This window comes from Silene latifolia, chromosome 1 (assembly GCF_048544455.1).
Source record: "Silene latifolia isolate original U9 population chromosome 1, ASM4854445v1, whole genome shotgun sequence".
Taxonomy (NCBI): domain Eukaryota; kingdom Viridiplantae; phylum Streptophyta; class Magnoliopsida; order Caryophyllales; family Caryophyllaceae; genus Silene; species Silene latifolia.
In genome coordinates this window covers 196,662,694-196,688,197 of record NC_133526.1, presented here as the reverse complement: position 1 = coordinate 196,688,197, position 25,504 = coordinate 196,662,694, and the positions used below count along the sequence as shown (strand labels likewise).

Genomic DNA, 25,504 nt, shown 5'->3' with positions numbered 1-25,504 from the left:
CAAAGACAGATTCATTTTTCATAAAGAGGTACATATCCATACATATATAGGGTACTCAAGAGCCCGTTCAGGTGGACTAATACTCTCGGATTCAAATAGGGGACGATAGATAACCGAGTACTTCAAATCAATTCATACTTCAACAGCTTTATGTAATCGAAAAACTTCCGAATCTAAGGCCAATATATGAGTTTCATACCCGTTATGAATTCAAAAGGTTGCAAATATTTTTAAACAGGTACGAATTGTTGAAAACGTGGCACCAAAACACACAAATGTCAACGACGAATACCACGCTACTCCATAAAATTGACCCATAACATATTTAGATATAGATTAACGACGTCAACATTACAAATACAGAAACCAAAAGCAGGTGTACTGCTGAAGTAGATTTCTAGAAGGGAAGACGTAAATTGTATATGATAACAGTAGGCATTTTAAGAACAAGGGACCATCAGGTGTCGGGCTGCGCTCTGTACTCTAAATGACATGACAATGAAAGCGGGGGGGAAGGGGAGTTATGTGATTCTAAGCTGGCAAATCAAAACCAGTTACATAACATGACCATTAGACCAAGAACCGAGCCGGTATTGTTGTGTTGCTCCGACTTGGCCTACATTACAACTACATTGAGGGATCTACCCTCGCTCTCGCCAATGGACCTTTTTGGGAGATTAGAATTCGAGGTAGAACAAGTCTATTTTCAAAACAAAGCCTGGACATTACAGAGAGCAATGACGCAATAAAGGTTCCATAATATTGAAATCACAACAAACTCAGCATAAAGCTAGCTACTATAGCACTAAACAGACCAATTAACAAAAGTGATACGAAACCAAAAGCCCACAAGGGTGGTCGTCTAACTGATAAGAAAAGAAACATTCGATATAGGGATTAAGGCGAAAGGAGTTTAGGTTCTAATCATTGTTCTTTTTCTTAAAACGTAGAAGGGCATCAAATGGGATCAGAGTAACATATCTTGCGGCATCGTCATCAGCACTGACATCGGCAAGGAGGTCTTCGTAAATGACAAGAGATCTTGACCGGGCAGCAGGTTCCATCTTCCTAGTCAGAGCAAGTAAAATTTCTCTGAGGAAATAGCCGGTGTTGGATCGGAAAATTCTGAAGCTGAGTTGACCCCCAGATGACTTGATAGGTGGATAAACATGGGCAAGTCGGACAAAACTTGTGAATCTCATCATGGACCAGCCATGATGATCAGCATCATCAACAAACAAGTGCCTCTTCTCACCCTCGTCCACTGCCGAAGGAAAACAATTCAGAATCAATTTTTTTTTTTTTTGGGAAAAGGTAAGAATATATATTAATATCAAATCACAATTGTTACATTTTCGAGAGTAACTCCCCTAGTATACTTTCTTTTCAATCCATATTCTAGCTGCCCTATTCATGTTCAAAGTTGGTTTGCAGCGAATACGATTACATACTACCTCTTTTACATTTTTAAAGACGATCTCAGGCCTAATTACAAGACCTTCAATTCTACAAATATTTCGATGATACCAATACTGATACATAAGACATCCAACAACTAATGCAATGAATTGCTTCACCAGTAAAGACCGCATCCTCAATTGTAGCCACCAATGAATCACATCAAAATCAAATTTTAAAGCACCAAAAAAAAAAAAAAAAAAAAAAAAAAGAGAAAAAATCTCTTACTGATGAAGTCAATAAAGCCTCCCATCTCATACTTCTCATAAGCAGAAATAGCATTCTGCCAGTACGAATGGATGTTTAGGAATGGGATAGAGGGCAGATGTCGCAACATTTCGGATTCGGCCAACTTAGGGATCTTCCCAGGATACAAAAAGCCTCTTTTTGGATTTATCTTGGGAGCGTATTCCTTCAGCTTTTGTTCCGTCTCCTCATCCAATCTGAAATCCCTGGTGTCAATATGAACCCCCCTCACTTTTTTTCCAATTTCAAAGAGAGCATGGAGAAGCAGCTTAACCCTAACCGTGGACGATGGAGGATCCTTAGTTTCAACCTCTTCCATCATGTACATGTATTCGTAAATTCCAGGATAGTAGCCCAAGGAAAGATCACAATCAGCCCGGGGAAGATTCTGCAAAAACATAGAGGGTTAATTTTGCAGATTAAAATAAACCATAATATAATCCAATTCATGTCAAAATTAAAATTAAATTTACCTTGTTCAGATTGTCAGGCACCATACAAAAATGTTGATCGTCCCAATAATACCCGGGAAACAATTCCGATAACTTCTTCTTGAAAATCTCATATGGATTCTTTTTCTTCTCATGCTCCTCCTCTTCCGTCTCCCTTACAAAATAAATAAATACACTGTTGTTAATTAACCTAATTCATACTCTCGGATTCAAATAAATAAAAATAAAATATGGGTGGTAGGGTACTTAATTAAGCTAATCATAATTACTCAAAATTTATTTAAATTATTAAATAAATATGGGGTGGGGCCTGGGGGTGTAGTTAATTAATTAATTAAGCTAATGCCAACTAAATTGAGGAGTTTAATAAATTAAATTAATGCCAATTAAATTAAGGAGTTGTTAATTAATAAATTAATGCAACTAATCAGGGCAGGTTTATACATTAATTAATTAATTAATTAATACTACTATAATAAGGTCGAAATAAGGAAATGAATTAGGTAAGATCTACGGTATAATCTAAAATTAAGGGGTTAATTAGTTGAGTAATTATACATTAATCAAATACTCCGTAATACAAGTACTATAATTAAGGAGCTAATTAATTTATTAATAAATGCAATTAACCAGCAATAAACAATACAGTACCTCGTCCTTTTACTGCTGCTGCTGTTACTCTCCATGCTTTTTTTTTTTTGAGGGTTACTCCCCATGCTTTTACTGCGGCTGCTGTTACTCCCCATGTCTGACTATTGTTTAGGGTTACAAATGTGAGAGGTGGAGAGGGGGAAGTGAAAAGTAGGATATATTTTATTTTTCTATTTTTACTGTTGGTTTTAGACTGTCTTTGCTTTCTCTTTTTTACACGGAAATTAATTTAAACGTATAATTTAAAAATTGTCTTTAACATTAATTCACTTGAAATTTTATATTTTTTTTGTAGGACATAATGGGTAAAAGATTTTCAAAAGCACACATAATTGTTCTAATAGATACGGAGCTCAATCTCACAAGCGGTATTCTCTATTAGACTCTAATTTTTCTATCGTATGAGTAACACCATATCTTGCATGAAAACTATCAACGTGCACGTGAAAAAAATAGTAGCAATCAACATTTACATTCCTTAGCAACATTACGAATAGACTCCGACGCGTTGAGATAAACTGCAATGGTCAGATCATGATCAATAAACGAAATCCAACCCATCTTCCATAAAGTAGGCACCTCATTTCACACCGTGATTTCTCAAGGAACGAAATTGCTAACTCAAAAGATGACCAACATGAATAAATTATAGAACACATAATTACGGATCGATGCCATGTAATATGCGTTATTTTGATTATCGGATATGGAGTAATTAGACAATAGAAAAATGGGGACTAATCCAGTGCAAAGTAAATTTAACCCAAAAAAATAAATTTAACTAAAGTATCTATGAGCAATTAGGAACCGATAAGGTAGATGATATTTTATTATTATTGTAATAGTTGAAGGATAAACTTGAGAGCATAAAATTTCTTTTACTAAACGAGTCAGCTATACATTTCACCAATTCGGAGCTGGGTCAGGTAGTTTCGTATGTGGCTGTGGGTCAACAATATTACTAGTAGTCTTCGATCTCAGGCATTAAGGCCAACTCAAGAGCGAAGTCACTTTCCAAAACATCATCAAACGGAAATTCGGTAACCCCATGAGCCTCAAGCTCCGCTTCAACTTGTCTCGAAACAATACTGTCATCTTTCCCAACAGCAACGAGGCGACTATGTTGATCCTCTTCTGGGAAAGTCAATTGTTCCTCGACAGACGCTTCAAACGCGGCAGGGGGAGACATAACAGGCCATGGCATCTTCTCAATCTTTGAACCCATTCTAAAAGGATAATTAAAAACAACCCGTTCCACCATTTGTCTGTTCCAATTGCTTTCCGTGTATGCCGCAACATCCAGGGGAACAAACACAATTTCCCAACCTATGGCCTTCATTTCCAGGTCATGCTTCATCAAGAGGTCGTAAAAGCGCTGGGGTCAGATAAGAGCGAATCAAAGTAAAGGATCAAGTTCTTGCCTCGAAGCTGAATAATGATAAATGAACTGGAGTGAGCGATCTGACAAATTCCAACCTTCGTATTAGGATAGCGGTTCGAGTGAAGGGATATTCAGTAATTCCATTCTTGGTTATGACGTCTCTTCCGCGCAGCTCAGCAGATTCACAGTTAGGTGGTATAATGATAAACTTTTCCCCGGGCCAAAGATATCCCTCACCAAATATACGCCACAGCCTGCGGCAGACCTTGCTGTCATAGTCGAAAAGAAACCAGGATTTGATATTGAAAGCCACAGTGTCTGATATAGGTCTTAATAGTATGAGTATGGTTCTTCAAGTATACGAGCACTATCTCAAGCTGTTGTTTGTTTGCTCAGCAGCAATAGTCATGGGCGGCCTTAATTCGTTCCATGATACTCCCGTCAAAGCAGAGGTACAATCCCACATACTTGGAGGTTAGATCTAGGACTGTAGAAGCGCTAAATCAGTTTCAGCATCAAATCTGCGGAGAATGAGGTAGGGATCGCAAAGCAGAATATCCCTATAAAGGGATAGATACCGTTGATCCTTGTTAACAATGCCATACGCCAACGCATACATGGGATCCAACCTGGATCTCAATGAGTGATCTTGGTCAAAAATCTCATTCAAAGTGGTGTTGAGAAAGGGAGGCGACCACTCAGAACCAAGGTTGAGAAAATTTTCAAGGGTATACTCTTTCTCCAAAACAAGTCCCTTGGGATCGACCAAAATGGCCCGGTTCATGAAACAGGAGGTTATATAATCACGCGTATCAACATCAGAAAAGGGTATAGCAAGGCAGGAGAATGCAGAATAAAAGTGATCAAAAGCTGCCTTTTGATCATAAGTAGCAGCATCGCTTCTCATCTTAACTACCACAATTATCTCTAAAGGACGACCATCTTGAGATAAATGGTCGTACATATCTATTATGGCACGACATTCATCAGCGACACGCTCATCACTAAACATAGGTACTGAGAAACAGCAGATGAGGAGGTATTTTCCACAGAGAGAATCAAAATCAACATCCTCAACTTCACCATAATAACCTTTTTTTTAAACCGTACCAAGTGATTCGTCTTACCATTATTTGACAGAAACCGTTCTTGCCTTGAAACCGTCTAACCAAGCGCTGGGGATTAGATATAGATAAGTCCAAATCAAGGTACAGGATCAAGTTCTTGCCTCGAAGCTGCTCAGAATTGAATTCTTTACCATTCTGAAACTGACCAGTTTTGAATAATGATAAATTAACTGGAGTGAGCAATCTGACAAATTCCAACCTTCGTTTTAGGATAGCGGTTCGAGTGAGGGGATATTCAGTATTTCCGTTCTTGGTTATGATGTCTATTCCCAAGGCCAAAGATATCCCTCGCCAAATATACGCCACAGCTTGCGGCAAACCTTGTTGTCATAGTCTCCCCTCCAATTTACCAACTTAACTGCATAGACATCCGAAAAATATATCTCAGAGGCAATTTTCATGGAAACTTTTCGCTCTCACTTTTCGCTGACGCCATTTACAATCTTACAATATAAATGTGGGAACTCATTTTTCCATAAGAATGTAGGAACTCGTGATAACAGCATCTATGACTTGTTTTTACATAAGAATGTGGGAACTTGTGATAACAATAACATAGAATGATCTCATTTGAGGATTTGTGGAAACCTAGATGTATCTCAAATGATTCACGTTTCTAATAAACTGGGGATAAACTGCTCACCGTGTTCTCAGCATCAGAATATTTTTTTCTTTTCTGCTTTGGAGTGGTTCCAGTTTCAAGGTATTGGAAGATCTCCTTCTTTGATCGGAATCGACGGTTTGAGGCTGGATCAATGAGATACTGTCAAGGGTGAAAGCAGCACTACCCATTAGAAAACTTGAGAAAGAAAAACAGAAACCGATGCTAAAAAGACCATAAACACAAAAGATGTAAATTTCATGAACATGATGATGCATTCTACTAAGAAGAAATGTAGCAGCAAAGGACAATTCACTTCTTTTACTTAAATCACCGTCAAATTTCTGTTTCCTTCTCCCCTACAAGCTTTCCATAATGGAGTCAAACACTCACGACTCTTTGGATCTATAATAGTATGATGAAATAAAGCAAAATGCTTTATAATCTGAAGTAGCAGTCGGAGGATGGTTTACACGGAGTACAATTACTAACCCAGTTGTCGGTATGGGTCATATAAAAACTAACATAAATAAAGGAACACATGGAAAGGTTTTCTCATAAGACTCCCTTAACCTACAAGACTAAGGAGCTTTTGAAACAATAGAGTATATCCACTAGCCATACAGGCGTCAACTACTAACAGCAGGAAAATCTTTTAGCATTGACATACAACAGAAAGCCAAAACCCCTCAACTAAATTTCACTCTTTGCCAAGCAATCAGAACTCCATAAACCAAGTGCATTTCTTCAATGTATGCATCTGTTTCAAGATTACCCTAGAATGTAAAATCTCATTCCTTTTCCTCTGTGACAAAAAAAGAAGCAAAATGTTTCTCTCGAGAAGTTTGCTGAACCACCTGGTTCCCCTCTTTTCCGAGCATTGAATAAATGCACAAAGTTGACAACGCAGGAAGTTACCAACCCTCTTATAATACACATCACTAAGGGGTGTGCTTTTTGCTATTTGCTTCTGGAAACAACAAAATGCCCAAAAACACATATGCAGGAACACAACCATGGCTCCACATGATAAATTTTATAGGTAACGAATTTCAGAGAGTGGGCTAGCTATCTCTCTTTCTTTTATTAATAGCTTTAAGTTTCCATAATGCAATAGGAACAGCAAGTTCAGCATCTGCCAACACGAACAGGCTAAAAGTTGTTAAATGCTAACCAATAACTAGAAGCATGTACGGAACTTGATAAGCTTGGCAAGGACAGCTAATACTATAAACAGCTCAACACATCAAAATTCTATCCTTCCATTTAGTTTGACGCCACAGCATTGAAAATTACATAAAAAGCATAGATCGCATGCATATGCATTCAATAATGCTAAAGTTTAGGAGAGAGTTACATAAATAAGCATCTCTCAGGAAACATGTCAAAATCGAAGGCATGTTGTACAATAAATGACTCTCATTGGCTTCCATTAAGATGGACACTAACAGCGTCAAAATCGATTGTAATTCTCAAGGATCCACATTTTGTGTGGTGACGACAAATAATCTAATATAGAGCAATGAAGTAGTGTGTCAAAGACTTCGTTGTCCCATGTCAGGAGAATAACAGATGAAAACGCCTCTAGGGGGTCAGACCGGCACACATGTGACACAAAACCAACCCCTTGGTATCTATGAGATAGGGCTGAAAGCACCAACTCAATTGTCCAAGACGGTATTATATGAACAAATTTGACGATTATAATATACGCTTAAGGCAGCTTTATGGGGAACAAGTTCCACCAAAATCAATTGAAAATTGACAAAATACATCCTATGGCTCCACATTAGATGTGGTGATACCGGATTGATTGAATTTCAAGCAATAAATTGGTGCCTCAAGCGATGTTCGACATCCCTTGTGGATTGTTGTAGAGCTCGATGGATTGAAACACAACAAAACATCCAAATTGTACAACCATGTGACACAAAGGAATCTTAACGTGACTATGAGTTGGCGTTGACAATCTAACTCATCCTGACAATAAGTTGGTGTATCAAGCCATATTTGACAACTTTGGCAAGGAGAAGAGCATTTGGACTTTGGAACAATGCATTGTTGCTAAATCGTACACCCACACGTTGGAATAAAATAAGTCGGTGTTAACAATCTAACTCATTTTGACACTGCCACCAGCAATGGTATACATGGCTCCACAATCAAGAATGAAGGATTCCGATTCACTAATACTTCAATTTATTATCTATTTACTCTAGATACTACAAAAACAACCAGGAAGTATTACTCTCTCCGTCTCAATAATTTATTGTCCTTTGATTAAAAAACCCCCACCACAAACATTACAAAAAAAAGGTAAACAATTGACGAGAACAATAACTCCGTGTCTAAACATCTTCCCTAAATTTCAAGATAAGTGAGTCGGGTGTACAGAGTCTTGCCCCGTGTTAATAACTTAGAGACACTCATTCAAATAAGTCAAAACCCGTGTCGAGAATTGCATCGAATGACTAATTTTAAACTACAAAATAAGCATCAAAACATAATAGCCTCTAAAATAAACACAAATACAAAAAAATCAAAACCTTATCTTTAGAGCCAGCCAGCAGAAGCACCAGAAGTCCTCAAAAAGTTTCCCTAAACAACCAATCGGGTCGGTTATCCGGGTTATTAACATCAACCGGACCGGCTGATGAAGATGAATCGGATTTCTGATGTGGTGTTGTTTACACGGCGCATCAGTTTTCAGCTTTTTGGTTCCGTCACCATTAGATGTAGGTGTTGGGGTCGGGTCAATGAATGCTCCGGCTTGAAGTAGCGGGTCGGAGTTATTACTTATTCGGCTCATCCATGGTTTCCGGTGACATTGAAAGAGGGTAAAGTAAGAGCTACTGAGATGAATACGGGTGTGTTGTTGTAATTTGGAATTTGGGGGAATTTGAAGAGGAGTTGTTATTGGTGACATTATAATTAGTTAATGTTTGAGTGTGTGTATCGTGTATGTGTGTATACTCTATTAATTAAGGTAAGTTTTTAGGAAGTGTTATTGAAGGAAGGATGGATGGGGTGAAGTTGGGTTATAAGTGTGAAATTGTGGATTGTGGAGGGTAGACCTTCTCGATTACACTGGGTTGACCCAGTTCGGTTTGCTTCAATACTACAGACAGAGTTCATATTAATTATTAACACAAAGACGACGCTTTTTAAACGGGGGAAGGAGGTCAAGTTGGAACGAGTAATCGTCTTTTCTCTTTAAACAAGCGCCATGTGCTTGGGCTCCGTGAACCTGCAAAAAGTAGCTGAACGTCCGGTCATCAACATAGGTTTATTTATTACCTTAGCTCGAACCCGAGTCGAACAATGATGGCTGGTAGAAATCCCACCAATCTACTACATACTGCTCTTGAATGCGTTTTCATAGCTGTTGGAAATACAAACTAACTTGGACATGTCAAAGGGTTGGAACCGACCTTCAGAGATTGGTTCAAAATGGCGCCTTCAGACAAATAAACTTTGGTGACCTCGTAAAAGTGATTTGAAACCTTCTCGGGTAACAAACGAGGCTTCTTAACTTCAGGATAAATAGCCTCATCTTCATTGAACTTAGTAGGATAACTAGCTGGATCAAAGTCCACTACCGTCAAAGGATCTTCATGGAGGGTTCCGACAAAGTTGAAGACGGATCGAAACTTCATGTAAACCCCGGATTTCAGATGGAAAAATTGTAGGTTCCTCCCAAGTTTCAAGCTTTCATAAGCTTTGTGACACAGATCGCTACAATTTTTTGTGGACTTGTCTTTTGCTAGAGAAGCTGCATTTCGTAGTATCCGGGCACAAGGCGGAGAAGGGATATTATCACATTGAAGTGGCGAGGGAGTGGGAGACGCAAAAACGGAGCTGGTGTCCAAAAACATGTCCGGACTTGCGGTACTAACAAATAGGTCACAACGTAGCTAGTCGCACTGTCTAAACTTTCCGAACTACTACAGGAGGTTGCACTGACTTGTTGTTCATATCATCATAAAGAAGAGGTTTCTTACCGTTCTTGGCTCTCCCTACTCCCTAGAGGGTCAAAGTGGTGAATGACTCGTTTTCCATTGCAATTCTGAAGCAAGCATTCAGAAACGCAGGTAAACTCACGAGCTACATCCTTGTTTTTTGGTTCTAGATGCACTGCATACTTAAAATCATCAAGGCCCTCTTCAAAGAGATTAATTTCTTTAAGGCGGAGCCTCGCCTAAATAAGGCTTTCACATTGCAATGATCAATCTGTAGGGACAAGATTGCACAAACGTCGGACCTCCTTAAAGTGAGAAAGCAGCTAAATTTAGGACAAGGGAGAGGGCAAGGGAAGAGGCAGTATGTTGACTCTGAGTGTCCGGAGTGGCAAGAAAGAGTGTCATGATTTCTAATTGTATACATTTCGGGGCCGAAAACACATCGGGCCGAATTTTGGACGTCAAAGTTGTCGGGTCATTCAAGTCGGGGTACGAACTGTTAGCGAGTCTTTTTTCTTGTCATCTTTTAATTGTTTCTTGAATGTTCATCTTCTATATTAGTGTTGATTAAATTAGCGATTGATTTCAGTTCAAGCATGTTATTTCTAGTTTGAGCTAGTTCAAGTCCACTGAAACAACAATTTAACAAGCAAATAATTCAGAGCTCTTGAATCTAGACGAATTCTCAATTGTTTGTTCATTAATGTTAGGACGAATTGATAATAACCCCCTAATATGTTGCACATCTTTGAAATTACCCCTTAATAAAACGTTTTTACAAACTTACCACCTAATATGACTGTTTTATTTTAATATCAACACTTTTTTTATTTTCCGGAGAGAGAAGATTTTTTAGGACAGTTTAACCCTTTCTTTATATGCCTTATCCTCTTCTAATCTATACCATTTATTCCTCTTCTTTTCACCGTACTCTTACTTTTTCACTTTCAATGACTTGCAAAAATCCAAAATTGTACTCCAAAATCGTGTGGTTGCATTAACATCATCTTCAATCTTATGATACACGCATCATCTCTCCAGTAAGTTATGTTAATTTTTTGTTCAGTCAATTTTTTTAAACCCTAATCTCTGTATTTAATTTGTTAATAATATTTCAATGTTGATGGCATATAGTTAATTACAATATTGTTAATTGTAGGAATGCATCCTGATTCACATTGTGTTAACCTAAGAATATATTATAATGGTAAATTTGAGGTTAAAAATGGTAAAACTGAGTATGTTGGCGGGGATTTAAATTTGCAATATGCGGTGTCGATTAACAAGATAAATTTGGAGTTTTTGAGAAATGTAAGTCGTAATTTAATGGGTGATGATGTTGAGATGTGGTATAGATCTCTTGGGTTTAATCTCACTGATGGTAAAAGGATGGTTTTTAGTGATTATGATGTTGTTAACCTATTGAAGTCAAAGGATAAACATTCAATGGTGTGCCTGTATTTAATTCATCCATCACTATCACTTTATGCAATTCTTCCACAAAATTTAACACCTCCAACACCAAATTGTTAAATATGGTACCTATAAGTTCTCAAATAAAGGCCTTTCCTAGCCCCTTTAAAAAAAACCACAGAAAAGCTCAATATCACAGCTCCAAACAAGGTTGCCCCTTCCCCAAACCCAGATGTTCTTATTCTTAGAAGAAGCCCTAGAAAAACAGCAGTCTCTTCTGTTACTGAAATTAAAGCACAACCTTCAAATTTTGTCGTATTTCGAGAAAAGTTACCTATTAAAAGGCATTTACACTTTGGTGAGAGTGGTTGTGGTGACCTATTCGGTAGGTTAGAGATCTGTGAAAAAAATGAGCAACTAAGTCAGGAAAAGAAGAAGGGGAATAAAAAGGCTTATACTAAAGCAATTGTTGGGACCAAGTGCAGGAACAAGAAGAGGGCATCTCAGGAAGGGAAGAAGAAATCAGGAAAAAAAGCATTGTCCACAAGGTTCATAAGAGGTGAGGGTTAGAAAAATATAGTGAGTGAAGAGTTAAATGATGAAGAAGAGTTTGAGTATAGTGAATCAGAAGATAGTAACTTTGGTATAAGTGATATAGAATGGCAAGTTGGTGATGAGGATAACAATGTTGTTGAAGAATTGTTCGAACAAAAAAGGAACTCCATTTTGGGATCTGTTGAGCATAGCCTAGGTTTGAATACCTTTAACCATCAACAAAAAGCAGAAGCAAGTCAATCAGTTCCACAACATATTTGGGGAATAAATGAGCTATAAGAGAATGTGGATGCAGAAAATAAGTATGAGTCAGATGACTTAAGAAGCTCACAAGGTTCGGATGATGAGGTAGACCTTTATCCAACTTTTAATCATGGTTTAGAATTTAAAAAACCTGTTGTTTTAAGTCAAGGTTTGAAATTGGCAAATGTGCAACTGTTTAGGATCCACAGATTTGATTAGGCATAGTGTTGAGAATGGGTATGACTTTTACTATAGTCATAATGAAGCTGGTAGGGTGAATGCATATTGCAGATTTAGATGCAAATGCCCTTAGAATAGTAAGAGATCTAGATTTCCTAAATACAAATGTGAGGTGAAGAATGAGTGTGCCTTTAGGGTGTATGGAGTGAAGTTAGATGATGAAGATACCTTTCAAATTAAGACTTTAAACCTTAAGCATAATTGTCCAATGTCAAAATACAATAGAAAGGTATCATCAGAGTATTTGGCAAATAGATATTTGGAGTTTTGGAGGACAAACGTTGACTGGAAGTGGAAGCACTTCCAAGAACATGTTTTTAAAGAGTTAAATGTACATGTCACATATTCTAAATGTTGGCTTGCTAGATCTAGGGCTAAGTTGGTTATCTATGGAAATGGTAGAGATCAATATGCTAGGATATGGGATTATGCAGTAGCATTAAAGAAATACAATCAAGGGTCTTCAGCATTTGTTGTTTGTGACAATATTGAGAGACCTCCGGTTATTTTCAAGAGGATTACGTATGTCTTATTGATGCCCTGAAGTATGGTGTGCCTAAGTCATAAATTAGGTATTGTGTGAGACATATATGGGCAAATTTCTAGCTCAGCTTTGGAGGGCAATTGTTCAAGGAAATTTTTTGGAAGGCTTCTAGAGCTACAACAAAGGTGAAACTACTTCTGTTATGTACATTTATTCAATCACTTTATTCCTAACAAGCTACTATTTTTAATCATGACAAAACATCGTCTGTTAATTGGCTGAATTCACCTCACAAGTGGAAGAAATTAAGTCTTTGTCAACTGAAGCATGGGCTTACTTGGATGCAATCCCAGCAAAGCATTGAGATCAAGACATGCATTTGCCACCCAAAGTAAGTCAAACATGCTCTTGAACAACCTTTGTGAGCGAGACTTTTAATACTGTTTTAAAGGATGCAAGAGACACGCCTATTTTAACACAAATGGAGTGGATGAGACGTTATGTCATGAAAAGACACCGTGAGAAGAGGGATGGGGTGTTTAAATATGATGATATTTTGATGCCATATGCTACAAAATATTTAAAGTGGGTTGGGGATGAGTCAAGGTATGCAAAAGTGTCAACAATCTTTGATGTAAAGTTTGAAGTAGATTTACATGGAAGAAGTTGGTCAGTGAATCTGAAAGAGAGGACATGTGACTGCTATCATTGGGATTTAACTGGACTCCCATGCCCACATGTAATGGGAGTCATTTTAGACCAGCGTATGCATGTGCCTTACTTAGTTGATGAAGCCTATACTAAAAAGAAGTATTTCAGGGCATATGAGCATGTTGTATCTTCAATGCCAGGAGTGCAACAATGGGAGAAAAGTGGGCTTCCCGAACCTCTGCCACCACCAATAAGGAAGATGCCAGGAAGACTTAAATCTAAGAAGAGAAGGAGAAAAGCTGGTGAAGAAGAAAACAAGTATGTGAAAAGACCTAAGAGGTCAAATAAGTGTAGCAATTGTGGAAAACCTGGTCATTCTAAAAGGACTTGCAAGAACCCGTCAGCGCCACCAAAGACAAGAGATGTAAGGGGTAGACCTGAGAGTAATTCTGATTGGGCAAAGGAAGGAAGAATGAATGCTGCAAGAAGGAAGGCGCAAAAAGCAACATATGCTGCCACACATTAACCAGCCTCCAACAGTTAAGCATCTGCCTCAAGCTATCTACCAAATGAAGTCCTAACTCAGTTAAGCATGGTCATACCAAAATGGGCAAGGGAATAAAGTTCTATTTAAGGCCTTCATTATCTGTGTTTGTCTATTAAACTAAATGACATTAGTAGCCTTTGTTTGCTTGTAATGTATGGACCATTCCTCCGTCCTGTCATCGAAAGCCCTGCATGCAACCCTTGGGTGTCTCCTCTTCCCTCCGCCCCTCCCCCCACCCTTGGTAGAACTCGTCCTTTTTATGTCGTCTTGGTGTAAAATGTTTACCTGCAAATCCATGAAAAGTTGAGTATTTTTTCTAATCATTAAAAAATGCTCCGTTTTAAGTTGCTTTGATTGTTAAGGTAGCAGGTGTTTTCTTTTATGAGTCTTTCTTTTGGAGGTTTGCTGGGTAGTCTTGTGGAAAATTATCCTTGTTTTTTTCCCTGTATGTTTTAACTTTTTGGTTAATCGGATCATTGAGACTCCCTTTAGGAAGTGTGAACCCTTTAAAAGTGTTGTAGTTTTTTGTGGTTTTATGTGAGTTCCATTGGACTGATCTAGTTGCATGTAGAGCCGATGGTCCTGGGGAGTTTTGGGTTTGGTGTCGGGTGTTGTCGTTGGTGTCGTTGTGTCAGCTCTGTCTGATTAATCGGTCTTGGTTTTGGTGGGCCCGTTGTTTCCGTCATTCTTTGTGTCTGAGGTCATGGTGTAGGGTTTTCTTTCTTGAGATGTGTGTGGTATGGTGATGTCGGGTTTTCTTGGCTGTGTTGTTGGTTCGGGTCGGATGCGGTGGAATCCACCTCAAGCTGATGTCTAAGTCTTTTTTATCTTTTTTCTGTTTTCCCAAATAATAAACTCCTTGTGGTTTGGGGTGTCCTGTCCCCTTATCCACGGGTTAAGTAGGCCGTCTGGTACTTTGCATCGGGTTTGTGTTGAGCATAACTCTCCGCGGTTTTATAAGAGGGTTTTGGTAAGGGAAAAGTTCAAGTGGGTATCTAAGTTATTTCCCACCTTTTTACTCGTTTGTCTTGGTCACGAGATTCTGGTCAGCGGGGGAGGTGTTCCAAAGTGTAGGAGTTTGTTCTCCTCTGGACACAGATTTTCATGGTCTGTTTTCCGCCTTTTCTTTCTACGTCCTTCGGGCGTAAGTGCACTTTGTTCTCCCTCGTTGGTTCAAGGGGTTCGTTGGTTTCTTGATGACGCTTATCACAGCCAAGGAGATGAATCTCCAAGATGCTTCTTTGGGTCTTGTTGTAGGTACTTCTTTAAAGCTGTTTCGTTTAAGACGAGTAAAGACGAGATTATGGGGGCTCTTTGGTCTACTGATGAAGTATATCACAGCCAAGGAGATGAATCTCCGAGACTTTTCATTGGGTTTTGTTGTAGGTATTTCTCCGAAGCTTCATCAATCCAAACAAACAAAGATGGATGTCTTCCTTTGGCCAACGTTGCTCGTCTATCGAAGAGTGTAAAGGATGTTTTTGAAGTGCAAGTCTGTGGCCTGACTGCCGTCGTACGCCACCAACACATTATTGTCAGCCGATGCATTTACCTTGTTGTTTTAGATTATGTTATTAGTAGCTACTTCGTGTTTTATGTTGTTGTTTATAGGTATGGTTTAGTGAGCCGTATCACCACAATGTAAAACACTTTCTTCACCGTTGCCAAAAAAAAAAAAAAAAAAAAAAAAATCAGAATGTCAGTAGTTGTTATTTTAATTTGAATAAACTCAACTATAATGTATGCAACAAATTCAGTTCAATGAGTTGTTTGTTATCTCATTATCTGTGTTTTTATGGAACAATTTAGGCTTAATTGACCATTTTCAACATTTTGTGAACACAATTTATCACATAAAATAAGTTCTTTCATTCCATTATGCAGAAAAGTACAATTTTAACCATACACAAACACACTAATTATTAGTTAATACAACTTTGACTAAAAGTAAAATGAAAATGACAACACAAATTGGTTTTAGGAATTGTTTCAATACATATTGCCCAGTCCTAATTTCGCCATGCTCCTGCTTCTTAGGCTTCTCTTTTTCAAAGCCAAATTTCAACTCCTTCTCCCGTAACAGTTGGTTGATTATATTTCTTTGCCAATCAGTTTGGTTTTTATCAACCTAACAAAAGAAACTGCAAACAGGAATTTGCTTGCTTGAGTCGAAATTGGAGCATGCTTGGAATCTTCTCCCAGGATTGTTGATTGTCCAAGAGGCGAGTAAGGAGACTTGTTTACCACAAAAATAGAATGTAGGGTATTGATTTCTACTGTAGGAGCTACAATTAGAGAAGGAAGACATTGTGGTATAAACTGAGAAAATGAGGAAGAGAGAGAGAGAGAGAGAGAGATGAAGAAAGAAGAAGAGTGATTTTGAATACATATTAGAAGGGTATAATGGTCAGGTAACATCTTTTTTGGACGGAAAAGTACACGTTCATCTACTTTTGTCACCGGAATTCAGTTTTGGTGTCCATATTGAAATAAAAAAGACATATTAGGTGGTAAGTTTGTAAAAACGTTTTATTAGGGGGTAATCTCAAAGATGTGCAACATATTAGGGGGTTATTATCAATTCGTCCTTAATGTTACTTTAATCTTCGATCCTTGACGACGATGTTATTGTACTTCAAATTCGCCTACAAAGGAATCGAAATTGTGAAAGTGCTTTTTAGTTTGAAAATGCGGAATATAAAACTAGAGTACATGAGTTTAAACGATTGAAGTTTTGTTCGCATTCATGTAATACTTGGTTTAATTAATTAATCGATTGAAATTTTATTGTATTCCTCCGTTTCCTGTGTATTATTATTTGGTCGAATGAAAGGATGAATAGAATGAGAGATTAATCTCTTGTTCTGATTTGTTTTCTGACTGTTAATCGATTGAAGTTTTATTCGCATTCCACCGTTTCTCATCACTTCCCGACGACATTGCTGAGCGCAAAGCATAAGTTGTATTCCATGAGAGGAATGCCTTAATTTGAAGCCTGTGAACTTAAATTCAGTTCATATCACTTAATTTAACTTCACTTCAGATCTTATAAGTTCAGTTCAATTCAGATCCTTTATGTTCAGTTCAGATTATATAAGTTCAATTCAGTTCAGTTCAGATCCTATAAATTTAATTCAGTTCAAATCAGACCAGTTTCAATCCAAAAGAAAAGTCAAATAAGAGAGATGTCCAACTCTCTAAACTCAGAGTTTATGTAATACAACCTGCCCTTTTGCCATAGGCACCCAACATGTGCAAACACTAGGAGGAATATATAATACTACGGTTTTATGTGTTGTTGAGTACTCTATTGAGTAAGTCAGTTTTGCGTACGAAACAGTGTTGTGTCTGATGGGTACTCGATCGAGTAGGGGCAACTAGATCGAGTAGGGGCCACTCGAACGAGTACCTCACTTACTCGATCTAGTGCATTGGGTTTTACGGGTTATTTGCCGAGTTTTGATAGCTACGCGAGAAGTGTAACACCCCCTTCTTACCCGGCCAAGGTAATTGGGAGATGTTACCTTCTCGGTTTCCCGAGTTAGTGAAATCGGAGTCGCAATTGAGAAACGGTTAACATAAATAAGTGGTTAGTCTTACATAGACATAAATGAAATACATGAATGAATAATACAACTAATGACTACTAAACTAATCTAATCGACTATGCTAGACTCGAATGCCATCACGGATCGTCCCGTCTCCCGCATGCTACCAAAGCCAACCTGTAAACAACTGCTCCCCATATGATCGGAAATATCATATGGATCAACACATGCCACCCAGGAAATAGGTGACAATTACACAGACACACAAACGTCAGTTTCAATGATAAATGCAAGACTTGACATGATAAGAAAATATGCAACATGATGATTATATGAATGAGACACGGACCAATCAACATCACACCGGTACCGGGACACGCCCAGACATACCCTAACTTCTACTCCGGTACTGGGACACGTCCAGGCATACCCCAACTTCTACTCCGGTATCGGGACACGTCCAGGCATACCGATCATTACACTAGGTACCGGGACACGCCCAGATGTACCGAGTCCGGAAGTCAACCGGATCCCCTACCAGACTTCGTGTCTCAACCACACGCGTCCCTCCGTACTTAAGCCATTAATGTGCACATTCCTCTTGGATTGGGAAGCTCCAAGAGGCGACTTAAGTATAAGACGGTCTCCCAACCGTCTTACGTCTCCAAACGAGAACCAACAACATCCACCAATCCTCCAACGCAATTCATTCACAATTATACATAGAAAATGAAAGAACCACATTAAGCATATGACTAATTCATGAATTATATCCCCCATGTTATGGGCAACAACCCTTCCAATACCCACATGACATACTAACCAATCCTTGAATGCATATGACAAGGAAAGACGTACAAACATGCTTATACAACATTGAAACCGAGTAGGATAACCTACCTTTAAGCATAATCCTCAAGCTAATCGAAATCATCAAGTATCCATCTCATCAAACCGTCTCATCCTACAAATCATGTAATAACTATCGCAATTCACTCTATACTATAATACAACATAAAAACCTTTATTATTAGTCACTAATTACTCACTTTACCTAACTAATTACTAATTAATCTCTCTTGATAAACCGTAACTCGAATTTACTCAAAAGACAAAAGGGAAAAGGTGAGATTTTTACTTACAAAGGTAGAAATCTCTCTTGATAAACCTTTTATTATTAGTCACTAATTACCCACTTCTATTAAGGGCTACATAAATAATATGGAGGAGAGTACCCTAATTGAAATATTTGTTTTCTCTCCAACAAACATCGTTTTCCCCTCCAAATTCAATTTATATGACTCCAGTTCATCTTCAACTTTCGTCTTTTACCACTTTTTCCCCAATATTAACCATTTATTATACTTAACTATAGGGTATAAGTGAGATAAATTAGGAAGTTGGAGGGTACAAGTGAGCTTTATAAAAAGCAGGTGTATAAGCTCCATATTAGAGGGGTACATGTGAAACTTTTTCTTTTTTTATTCCTTATAAAGAATAACTTAATTAAAGGTAAAAGACAGAAGAAGTACTATTCTAGTCCTCAATTACAAATGCGGTATCCATCAAATACTCTTGGTCAACCCAATTTTTCTTTCGTCCTTAACGTCAGTAATTGAGCACAAAAATGTCGGAAAATAGTTGGTTATTAGCGTTTTTACCCGTGCTAATCGTTACAGCGATCCACCGAACGACAACCGTGTCAGCCCAAACCGACCACGTATGTTCAAATAACACAATGTTCACCAACAGAAGTACCTATCAAACCAACTTAAACACCCTTTTCCGCACTTTCGTTACAAACGCCACCGACAACCCGTCAGGGTTCTTTAGGACTTGTGTCGGTAACCCGGCAATTGAACCTGTCTACGGCCAATACCTCGGAATTGGGGACCAAAACAGCAGCTCTTGCCATCAATGTGTGGTTACTGCGACCGCTGTCGAGTTACCAATAACATACTGTCCTAATCGGAAGATTGCTGTAATATGGTATGCCCAGTGTACAGTTCGTTACCCTTTATTATTAGTCACTAATTACTCACTTTACAACATTGAAACCGAGTAGGATAATCTACCTTTAAGTATAATCCTCAAGCTAATCGAAATCACCTTTTTTTTTGAGAGAAAAGAACAATTCAAACAAATCTAATGGAAACCCAAATTACAAATAAGTGAAAATGACTCCCTCCTCCGGCACTCTGGGTCTCTGGCAGATGATGCTATTAACACAAATTACAAATAAGTGAAAATGCATTTATATAACAAAGGTCAATTACGAATACCACCCGAATACATAAATTAGTCAGTCCATAAAATAGATAGAAAGATTAACGACGTCAATTTTACAAATACAGAAAGCAAAAGCACACATGAGTGATCGTCTGACTGATATCGGGGAAAAAAAAAGCATACGATATAGTTTAAATAATACTTAGTAGTCTTTGATTTCGGGCATTAAGGCCAACTCAAGAGCCAAGTCACTCTCCAAAACATCATCAAACAGAGATTCGGTAACCCCATGAGTCTCGAGTTGATCTGCAACTCGTCTGGAAACAATGTTGCCATCTTTCCCGACAGCAACGAGGCGACTACACTGATCCTCTCCTGGGAAAGTCAACTGTTTCTTGACAGACGCTTCAGCTGCAGCAGAGGGAGACATAACAGGCCACGGCATCTGGTGAACGTTTGAATCAATTCTAAAGCGATAATTAACGACAACCCGTTCCACCATTTCGCTGTTCCAGAAGCGCTCCGTGTATGTCACAACATCCAGGGGAACAAACACAATTTCCCAGCCCCTGGCCTTCATTTCCGGGTAATGCTTCATCAAGAGGTTGTAAAAGAGCCGGGGGTTAGATTGGTTCGAATCAAGGTAGAGGAGAAAGTTCTTGCCTCGAAGCTGCTCGGAATTGAATTCTTTACCATTCTGAAGCAGGGCAGTTTTGAATAATGATAAATGAACCGGAGTGAGCGATCTGACAAATTCCAACCTTCGTTTTAGGATAGCGGTTCGAGTGAAGGGATATTCAGTAATTCCGTTCTTGGTGATGATCTCTCTTCCGCGCAGCTCAGCAGATTCGCAGTTAGGTGGTATAATGATGAACTTTTCCCCAGGCCAAAGATATCCCTCGCCAAATATACGCCACATCCTGCGGCAAACCTTGCTGTCATAGTCGAAAAGGAACCAGGATTTGATATTGAAAAGCTTCAGTGTCTGATAAAGGTGTTCATAGTATGAGTCTGGTTCTTCAAAAAGAGACATGCATACGAGGACTATCTCAAGCTGTTGTTTGTTTGCCAAGCAATAGTCGTGGGCAGCCTTAATTTTTTCCAGGATACGCCCATCAAAGCAGAGGTACAATCCCACATACTTGCGGGTCAGATCTAGGACCGTAGAGGCAACATCAGTTTCAGCACCAAATCTGCGGAGAACATGATAGGGATCGCAAAGCAGAATATCCCCATAAAGGGAAAGATACCTATGATCCTTGTTAACAATACCAGTCCCCAACGCGTACATGGGATCCAACCTGGATCTCAAAACCAGATCTTGGTTAAGAATCTCATTCAAGGTGGTGTCGAGAAAGGGAGGCGACCACTCAGAACCAAAGTAGAGAAAATGATCAAGGGTTTTCTGATCTTCCAAAACGAGTCCGTTGGGATCGACCAAAATGGCAATGTTCAAGGCCTCATCGATAGTACTGAAACAGGAGGATATATAATCACGCGTCTCAACATCAGAAAAGGGTATAGCAAGACAGGAGAAGGCAGAATAAAAGTGATCAAAAGCCGCCTTTTGATCATAAGTAGCATCGTTTCTCATCTTAACAACCACAACCATCTCAAAAGGATGACCATCTCGAGATAAATGGTCGTACGTTTCTATTATGGCAAGACAATCGTCAACAACATCCTCATAATTAAACATAGGCACTGAGAAACAGCAGATGAGGAGGTATTTACCACAGAGAGAATCAAAATCAACATCCTCAACTTCACCAAAACAACCTTTTTTAAACCGTACCAAGTGGTTCGTCCTACCATTATTTGACAGAAACCTTTTGAAACCGCCCTTCAATTTCTTGCCTATCTTAATCTTAGTTGGTTTAAGAGGTAACTTGGGGTCTACCTTCAAACGCTTGCCTTTGGGCTCAAGTACCAAGTCACTCACTGAATCTACCGGCTCAAGTGCCAAGTCACTCGGCTCAAGTACCAAGTCACTCACCGGAAGTACCAAGTCACTCACTGAATCTACCGGCTCAAGTGCCAAGTCACTCACTGAATCTACTATTGTTGTTTTACAAGGATTAATCCCCCAGCGTGACTTCGGCTCTACCTTCGCCGAATCTACGATTGTTATACAAGGATTAATCCCCCAGTTTAACTTGGGCTTAAATCCCCGGCCTAATTTCGAGTCTACCGATTCATTATGGTTAGACCCGTAAGTTTTTTCAATTACTTCTGTCTCATCTTCCATAGACCCCTCTTTGCAATAGGATTCATTTTTCTTTCGACTAATAATACCAAGGAAGGTTCCACGAGGAGAAGGAAACATCATCCCTAATACTAATCAACTGAAAATAATAATATATTATAATTATAAATAAATTAAAATTGAGATCGAAATCCTCACCTGTGCCGTTCCTCCCCAATTCTGCTCACCTCTAGAATAGAGCTTTCGACGACGGCTCTTTTTTTATTACTCCGTATTATTTACTCTCTTTTTCTAGGGTTCTTTATAACAAATCAGATAGAATCAAGCCCACTGGGCTGCTCAATCTATCTACAAATAAGTTTCTCTTCCGACCGGTGTTTTTATTTGGCCCGTCACAAACGAGAATTTGTGATCTATCTATACTTGGGCTATTTTTTAGGACCAACATATCCGTGAAGAGTTATCACTTGACGATAAACTTACGAACTTTAAAAAGAAATGTGAAGAGTTATGGAATGACACAAACTTTGAAAAGAAATCACAAAAATATTCTGTGAACAGCGAAAACGGGCTGGAGAAGAGGCGCAGCAGCTGCTGCGATCCTTCCAAGAGGCGCAGCACCTGCTGTGTCATTTCCCCAGAGGTTTTCTCATGCGGAAGAAAGATTTATGCGTTTCTATTATAGAATTGTGGTGAATCTTTACTTCCTTATTCCGTAAAATATGATTTATGGATGATATTTTACCAAAAGATATAAAATAAATTACGAATATTCTAGAACATTCCGACTCGTCATTTTAATTGGTTTCTTAGAAAATGAAGCGGTTTTTGACCCGGACTCCAAATGAAATCTAATTACTGTCAAAACTACCGTATCGACGCGTAGATGACGACCAAGGAGTATACACAAGTATTTGAGCTATCACTTGACGATAAACTTACGAACTGTCATAAATCGTTCCGTGTACCAAACATGCGACCTAATCATCACTGGTGGTTGGCGAAAGGTGTAGAAATGAGGTATCTACAGAGCCCCCACTTTGACTGAGGCTTAGACAAAGCGAAAGTCAAAGTATAGCCATCAAGTCAATCGAAGATTACAACCTGACGATTATGGCGACGCGAGGCGGCTCAAGGGGTCTGAGCCAATGACCTGTCGTCGGGAACATTTTAGAGTCTGTCGACTATGGGGACGGTCGTTTAAAGTCCATTAGACTACGTAGGGAAGCTCGTCAGCCATAAGAAGAAATCATACATGTGACTTCTTTCTAAAGATGTTTCCGAATGTGCGTAAGAGCTAAGGGTAAGCGTAGGAGCTAAGGTTAAGATCTAAAGGATATGTAAGGATTCTGCTAGGGTGTGGGACCCAAAAAAGCTAGGTGTATGAACCTAGGAGGACGGCTAGTATGAGAAATTCTGGAGAACGACACTTTTCCCGAACTCCGTGAGGAAACTATAAATAGAGGGCAGCAGGACGTTGGTAGAAACTGCTGGGGAATCTGCTTGCGTTGGTCTCAAGCGAACTCTCGTTGGGGAATACAATGACAATTTAGGAACATCTTTATCGTCAAGGAAGAAACCTTGAGTGAGCAATACTGCAAAATAATGCTGCGCTGGGAAGAATATGGATGACTCTATCTGGATTGAATCATTCTTGAGAAATCTGCTTGTATATGCTTCCAAACAAACTTCATCTCTCGAGAAGCGCATTGGTTGTCATGAACGCTCGTTGGATAATAAATGTATTGACAAAGGTGTGTCTTATAAACCGTCGAAGAAAAATAAAGAGGTTTGACTGATAATGGCGCGTCCAAAGCACTGTTGGAAATCCGCTCGTTGCTGCAAGCGAAATCTCGATAATAACTGATGAGCTTGTGAACCGGGTTCAATAAAAAAATCCTTGCTGGGAGACAAAACATCGTGACGGTTTTGCAGACCGTCTAGAAAAATACGGGTTCGGACGAAAAGAACGCCCAAAAGAACCAAATATATGATATAAGGCGTTGGAGAAGAGGCGCACAAAAGCTTGGGCCCACAAGTAACAAACTTATAACGAACTTTCAAAAATTGAGCTTGAAAGACGCTGGGGAACAGGCGCAACAAGAGTTGCGGCATTGGAAAGGGCGCAGCATATGCTGCGTCATTTCCCGGGCTTGTCCCTGTTTGGGTAAAAAGCCGACTAAAACCGTGTGTTATTCATAATTTCAAAACACATTTTCTTTCTAAACTCTCTCATATTCCGACCAAATATCGTCAAAACTTAATCAAATAGTTCCATTAATCATGTCTAATTGAGGTATGTATCACATTCTTGCATTTAATTCTCGTTTTTGATTGAATTGGGGCCGGAAAATTAGGCTTTCCCCTCTCTTAATGTCGAAAAATTGGGGATTTTGCTTCTAATGGATTTGTTTGATGAAATTCATATTAGAAATGGATAATTGGCAATATTAGGAACATAACCATGTACTCCTTTTGAATTTTTGTCAAGTATTGAGCATTTGAGCGAAATAAGGCGGTTTCTCAGCTGTTTCGAAAATTGCTTCGAACATGACCTTAGGATTGTCCATTTTGATAAAACTTGGTGTTTTGGAACCCTTGCGTAATGTGTAAACTTGCTATCATGTCGAATTTTTGATTTGTGATAACTTTTTCAGGACACTTTTCTAGGGCATAATCGCTATTATAACGAAATGTTGTCAAATTTTCGACTCAAACCCGCAACTAGGCTTGAATTTAGACTTGACTTGCCCCAACCTACCAAATGAGTGGTCAGGTTTCGAAAGACATGGCCAAAGATGGCGAGAAAAGCCACTTTTAGGGCTTGGAAATGCTTGAAATGACCCATCGAGGCTTGTTGTGGCTTGACAGGGCCTGGTTTACCTTGATTTGCAGGTGAAATTCCTTCTACGTCAGGGAGGGCTCCCATGGATGTGGAATTCGACCCTTTTCTTGCTCTTGTAGGGGGAGAGAGAGGAGGTGATCGAGGAGGAGGCTGAGGAGGGCCAACGTGGGACGAGGTGGTCGCCAGCTTGTGGGTGCACCCCAGTGGGGCGAGAAATGGGATGGTAGACATCTCATTTGGGCGGCATAGAGCCACTTGTCTTACAGGACGGCGAGGAGTCTGGTAAGTTTGGAACTTGTCATTTCCTATTACTTTTCCTATTTGCTTATCATTTCATTTCTCATTTGTTTTAAGCTAAAGATAGCTTTCGTTTTGAATTGATACGAGAGGCCGGGAACACGAGGTCCTTTTCCGGTTATTCGACGATGATGGACGCCTTCGAGAGACTGTCGAAGGAGGAGAAGGCCATAATCGAGTTGGGAGCCTTCGGGGCTTTAGTGGGAGCTTGGAGGGAGATCAGGGAAAGGAAGATTCGGGCTAACCTTAATCTGATTCGAGCTCTCCTTGATCGGTACTGGGTCACGACGTCGAGTTTCCATATGCCAAAAAGGAGAGGTCGGGGTCACTCTGGAGGACTACGACATGATCTCGGGTCTGCCGTGTGGAAA

The 25,504-nt window shown here is 39.2% G+C and overlaps 1 protein-coding gene and 1 long non-coding RNA gene across 2 annotated transcripts; both read right to left on the bottom strand.

Annotated features, from left to right (window-relative positions):
- Positions 1–683: 683 nt before the first annotated feature.
- Positions 684–2,957, bottom strand: LOC141616190 (uncharacterized). Its single transcript, XM_074433844.1, has 4 exons — positions 2,808–2,957; positions 2,178–2,310; positions 1,687–2,092; positions 684–1,264 (listed from the first exon to the last, which is right to left on the bottom strand). The coding sequence occupies exons 1-4, from the start codon at positions 2,900–2,902 to the stop codon at positions 921–923; spliced, it is 978 nt and encodes a 325-aa protein (XP_074289945.1). The 5' UTR covers positions 2,903–2,957; the 3' UTR covers positions 684–920.
- A 2,027-nt stretch (positions 2,958–4,984) lies between these two features.
- On the bottom strand, positions 4,985–8,833 carry LOC141616178 (uncharacterized). The gene is made up of 3 exons (XR_012530546.1): positions 8,463–8,833; positions 5,959–6,078; positions 4,985–5,673 (listed from the first exon to the last, which is right to left on the bottom strand). It is a non-coding gene; the product is annotated as an uncharacterized LOC141616178 (long non-coding RNA).
- Between the last annotated feature and the right edge of the window lie 16,671 nt (positions 8,834–25,504).